Source organism: Limulus polyphemus, unplaced genomic scaffold, assembly GCF_000517525.1.
Source record: "Limulus polyphemus unplaced genomic scaffold, Limulus_polyphemus-2.1.2 Scaffold4805, whole genome shotgun sequence".
Lineage (NCBI taxonomy): Eukaryota > Metazoa > Arthropoda > Merostomata > Xiphosura > Limulidae > Limulus > Limulus polyphemus.
Window position 1 is genome coordinate 32,916 of NW_013670415.1, and position 5,762 is coordinate 38,677.

The window sequence follows — 5,762 nt, forward strand, 5'->3', positions numbered from 1 at the left end:
GGTGGTGGTGACTAGCTGCCTTCCCTCTAGTCTTACACTACTAATTAGGGACGGCTAGCGCAGATAGCCCTCGTGTAGCTTTGACGCGAAATTCAAAACAAACAAACAATACTTTACTCTGTCGCTCATCAACTGTACTTCGCTTCCTTTGTTTGTCTTTTACGAAACTTTCCAACAGTTATATTTTCTCAAATCTAAATTTCCAGTGATAAAAGACAATTATTATTCCATCAGTAATACTGTAAGATTAAAAGTTCATCTCAGATTAATAACTTCCCACATTATAGTCTTAATGCTGATAAGGTTGTAATCCTGTCACAAGACCACTTTATGACTTGTAATCCTGTCACAAGACCACTTTATGACTTGTAATCCTGTTACAAGACCACTTTATGACTTGTAATTCTGTCACAAGACCACTTTATGACTTGTAATCCTGTCACAAGACCACTTTATGACTTGTAATCCTGTCACAAGACCACTTTATGAATTGTAATCCTGTCACAAGACCACTTTATGACTTGACCTATTCATGGCTGAAAAAAACGTAGGCACTAAATTCCAATCCTTTCTGGCACTCTTTTTTTCCCTTCATTCTTTCCCATTTTGGTATTTTCAATCTAGAACCCTTCTGTGGGTTATCTGCAATAAATTTATTAAACAGAAAATCGGTTATGTACACATTCCGAATCTGTTTCTGCTCTGTGAGAGGATTTTAAGACCCGATGTTGAAGAATTCATTGTACTACAAGTTATTCATAATCTCAAACCTAAGAATGGCCTGTTTATTCCTTTATTAGATGACTTTACTAGATGAGTTAGTTTCGCAGAATACGCATGGTTTATACAGTCCTCAAAGACCTGATATGGTGACATTGGTCAACCTCTTGGTATGTAGTCCTGCTGTTATTTCTAACTTCAACTATCCTATTCACCACTAACGTTCTTAGGCTGATTTGAACTATGGCCATTCTAGGCGTCGTCATATTGATGGATAAAGGCACTATAAGACTTATTTCGATTGAAATATTGTTTCAAGTCACAATTATTTGCCATTTGAAATAATCTTCACTACTTACACAACCACCCTCACACCAGCACCTTTATATTCATTCATTCATTCTCCACTGTTTAGTTGGTGATATTATTCTATGAAAACATAAGCTCATATTATGTGACAAAGCTCTTACCAAGACTTGTTGAGAAGTGCAGTTTCCATCTACGTCTTATTTGACCAACTAGGTCAAAACCTTCACCTATGGTAGAAGGTTCATGATGACACACTTTCAAACCTAGCCCTCTACACGTCTGTATTACATATATTTATTATTTTCAAAATATATTTGCTACTTCCAGACTTCAGTTGTTTTAACAGTTCTGCTTTTAGAGCCTTTAGATTGCGAAATTTTCATTTTTGATCCCCAATCTTAGACTATTTCTGTATTGTTTAGTTCCAGCTTTTTAGAAGTTGAACTTTCTAGGCTGTTAGTCTTAGAAATATATGGTGGTGATTTCGCAATTTTTGTTTTGTGATCAACTGAAGTAAATAACCACATTTTCTTTCTCTCGCTTTCTTTACCTATGATTTTGAAATTTTAGCATATGTTTCAGTCTTTTTCTGGTCTTTAAACAATGAAGTTTGAGTCCATTTTTCATTGTAAAACACTTCCAACGTTGGTTTGAATCCAGATTTCACCCTGTAAAACCCTTCCAATGTTGGTTTGAATCCAGTTTTCACCCTGTAAAACACTTCCAACGCTGGTTTGAATTCAGTTTTTACAGTGTAAAACACTTTCAACGCTGGTTTGAATTCAGTTTTTACACTGTAAAACACTTTCAACGCTGGTTTGAATCCAGTTTGTACCCCGAAAAACTCCTCTAATGCTAGTTTGAATTCGGTTTTCACTGTAAAACACTACCAACGTTGGTTTGAATCCAGTTTTACTCCGTAAAACACTTCTAATGCTAGTTTGAATTCAGTTTTTACACTGTAAAACACTTTCAACGCTGGTTTGAATTCAGTCTTTACAGTGTAAAACACTTTTAACGCTGGTGTGAATTCAGTTTGTACAGTGTAAAACATTTTCAACGCTGGTTTGAATTCAGTTTTTACAGTGTAAAACATTTTCAACGCTGGCTTGAATTCAGTTTTTACCCCGTAAAACACTTTCAACGCTGGTTTGAATCCAGTTTTTACCCCGTAAAACACTTCTAATGCTAGTTTGAATTCGGTTTTCACTGTAAAACACTACCAACGTTGGTTTGAATCCAGTTTTTATTGTAAAACACTTCTAACTTTGGTCAAGTTAAGAGGAAGTAAGTTTGTTATACCTTCAATCCAGTTAATATCAAGTTTGTGTAGTTAGTGAGTGGGGACCAGATTAAATAAAATAAAGTGAAAAGCCATGGTAATTTTCAGCTTTGGTGTTTCTTTTGAGTTACAAAATATTTTATAAAATGTTTTAGGAACTACCAAGTGCAGTAGCGATGAATTTATCTGCCCACCATGTGTCCAGTGTTTGTAGAGTACATTTCTACGCATTTAAAATGCATGGAGTAGAGTCCATAAACTTTCAGGTTTTCTTGTTCATTCCTCAACTATACTAAAAACAGGATATACATTTTGAATTTCTCTGTCCAGAGAAGTGAACGAAGTCTTGAAAGTTTTCAGACTAATATCTTTTTTTTTTTCATTTGCAGTTGCCATAATACATCTTTCAAATGACATTGTTGATGGATATGCTATCTCTGTCATCTAAAAGGTTCTATTTTCTTAATGCATCAAAGCGAATGATATCCATTCTTTTTCTCTCCAATGTTCATTTATCTGGACAAGTGTTCACAAAGTAGTAATAATGTCTGATAACACTCCTGTAGTGTTCACAAAGTAGTAATAATGTCTGATAACACTCCTGTATGATGACCGCCATGTACAGTTGTAATTAATGAAAATATTATTCCTTCAGTATTTTTTTAATTAATCAGTGCCACAGTGGCACAGAGGTATGTCTGCGGACTTACAACGCTAGAAATCGGGTTTCGATAGCCGTGGTGGGCAGAGCATAGATAGCACATTGTGTAGCTTTATGCTTAACTTCAAAACAAACAAACAAATTCATCAGCCACCTGGTGGTAGCATGATCAACTCTTTTTCTTATTGTTTTTACATACAAGTGTTTTCTGAGAAACTTTAGATTTCCAGCAATGAATATAGTAACCTAATAGCATAAGTCTCAACTGCCATTTCTCCATATCCTGGTGTTTTGTAAGTATAGTATTAATGCTTGTGCCACTTGCATCCAAGGTGAATGCTGCATCATGGCTGTAACCTATGAAAGAACATGCTAAAAAGTGTCCACACTTTTTGTGTGGACTTTTATCACCCCATGTGCAAGTGGTACCATGCTTTGTTAACCTCTAATTGGAACTAACGTTTTTATTTTTATTGATTGTAAATCGGTTACTAAAGTTACCAAACAGTGTGATAAATAATATCAGGTTGTTGTTGTTATTTGTTGTTAAGCACAAAGCTACACAATGGACTATTTGTGTTGGGCATATTTCGGATAACGAAATCTGATTTTTAGCGCTATAAGTTCAGAGACTTGCCCTGAGCTAATGCGTGGGGGGGGGGGGATAATATTCTCCGATAACTTATGACTATAAGTATGAATACTAAAAAAACCAAGATGCAGTTTGATTGTTAAGAGCAACTATTATATAATGCAACTGTTTTTCATCTTATTTTTACAGGTACAAGAGTTGGTTCGGGATGGATACACTGTCGCTGATTTGATGGATAAAGGGAGACACATGTTAGGTAGTGTTTTCAACCCTTTGATGTATTTCCACATAAACTAAATTAACAACGTAAGAACTTGAAAGCTAGCGAGTCAAACAATTTCTTAAAATTTCAGCAAAGCAAAATTCTAGCCTTACCAAATGAGAAGCCTTAATATTGTTAATCAAAAGTTTGACGTTCACCCTTATTTCATCGGCTTCTCTGTCCTTGGCTTGATAAGGAATTTCCCTTTTCGTACTGCTTTTTTTATGTTATGACACCTTTGCTAAGCTTTATTACTCTCATTTGTTTCGAAGGACGTCGTCAGGTCCTTCCAGGCGTAGAGGAGATGATTTCGGAGATTCAGGTGGAAGCAACGTTTCCTGATGGAACTAAACTGGTAAGCGAAATATTCTTTCTATGAGTTTACTGGATGTTCTACCCAATCACTGTCGAAAACTGAAAGCTGAGAAACGTCAGATAAAATATAAAGAAAATGTAATGAGTAAGACGAATGTATGTGGAATGTGGAGAAACCGTTATTGTCGTGTAAGAGAAACATTTTTTACATATATTTCAAGACAAATTAGAATATCATATAATCGCCCCACACATGAGTCTTACTTTGGTATAGGTTTATGTTAGTCCTGAAAGTGAAAAACCTGAACCCCATAGGAAAATAAAGTGTTCTTCAAATTCCCTTAAATAGACTACAATATCTTGCTGTTTTTCATCTTTTAACTTAAATCTTCAGAGACAACAAGTACTTCTGAACTGAATGTCACAGTTTCATTAGAAAAACTGGAATTTATTATTTCGAGTCAGTAAGCCGAAGTGAAATGCAGATCTTGGATTTTTTGTAGCACCTTATCTTACTTGCACTTTGACCTTTCCTCTTCTTGGCGAGTTTAGATAAGAACTGTAGAATGACTTAATATGCATCATACTTTATACAGATTAACTGTAATCTGACCTCTAGATGTATCTTTAGCAATCTGCCCTTGACAGCTAAGATCCGAGTAGTAGTTGCCAGGTTCCATCATTGGTCATCAATGACGTCATCACCTTCTGATTGGTCCAAGAGATTTAATTTTGAAAAGCTCCTTGACTGTCATGACGTAAAAACTTAAATCAATTATCACACCTAGGAATTTTCGGTAATAAAACAAATCAGAAGATAAATATTCCCTGAAAAGTACCACTATTCTCTTGTTTGGAGGAATATTCTTATTTGTGGTTCCTCTCTAGTTCATACTTTATGAATAGAGTAATTATGGGTCGGATTACCATTCAGTGAATAATATTATGCATTATATACCACTCACGAGTAGGAGACAAATACTTTAAAGTAATCTTATTTTAACCATTAGTTACTCGTTCTACAACTCCAGTCCTCTAGGTCACTCACCTTTACCATTCAGTGAATAATATTATGCATTATATACCACTCACGAGTAGGAGACAAATACTTTAAAGTAATCTTATTTTAACCATTAGTTACTCGTTCTACAACTCCAGTCTTCTAGGGCACTCACCTTTCACACCAAAGACAATGACAAGACGTTCAAATTAACAGTTTTAATTTTACACGTATAGTTACAGGGGATTTTCCAGTTATAGGTGTCATAATATCGCTAGCTTTGGAGCTGGTTTTCGGCACATTTCCGTGCTTCACGGGGAAATAGATCCACCAATGTCTATTCTATTTACTATTCTAACAGAAATTACTTTAAAATTACTCATAAAATTTACGAATTTGTACGAGAAAATTAGAGTTTGATGTTGGCTCAGTCTTTAATACACTACATAGACTCCTACTCCTAGAAATAGTTTTCTAAATGGAAGCTATTTCTCTTATACTATTTAAACGTGCATAGGAGAAATATACACCTGGAAAAAAGTTAAGCACCCCGTGTTTTTTTCAAGTGATTCAGATTCGACGTTCTTGTGACTGATTATAAATTACCATTCAATCTAAACG

The 5,762-nt window shown here is 35.1% G+C and overlaps 1 protein-coding gene across 1 annotated transcript in view; it reads left to right on the forward strand.

Annotated features, from left to right (window-relative positions):
* Nucleotides 1-5,762, forward strand: part of LOC106471710 (urease-like) — a gene marked incomplete at its 3' end in the record, with an annotated part of 55,022 nt that overhangs the window by 7,962 nt on the left and 41,298 nt on the right. Inside the window, exons 3-4 of the mRNA XM_013932327.1 lie at nucleotides 3,754-3,820; nucleotides 4,099-4,181. Of these exons, the coding sequence (XP_013787781.1) occupies nucleotides 3,754-3,820; nucleotides 4,099-4,181 (150 nt within the window). The remainder of the gene's footprint in view (nucleotides 1-3,753; nucleotides 3,821-4,098; nucleotides 4,182-5,762) is intronic.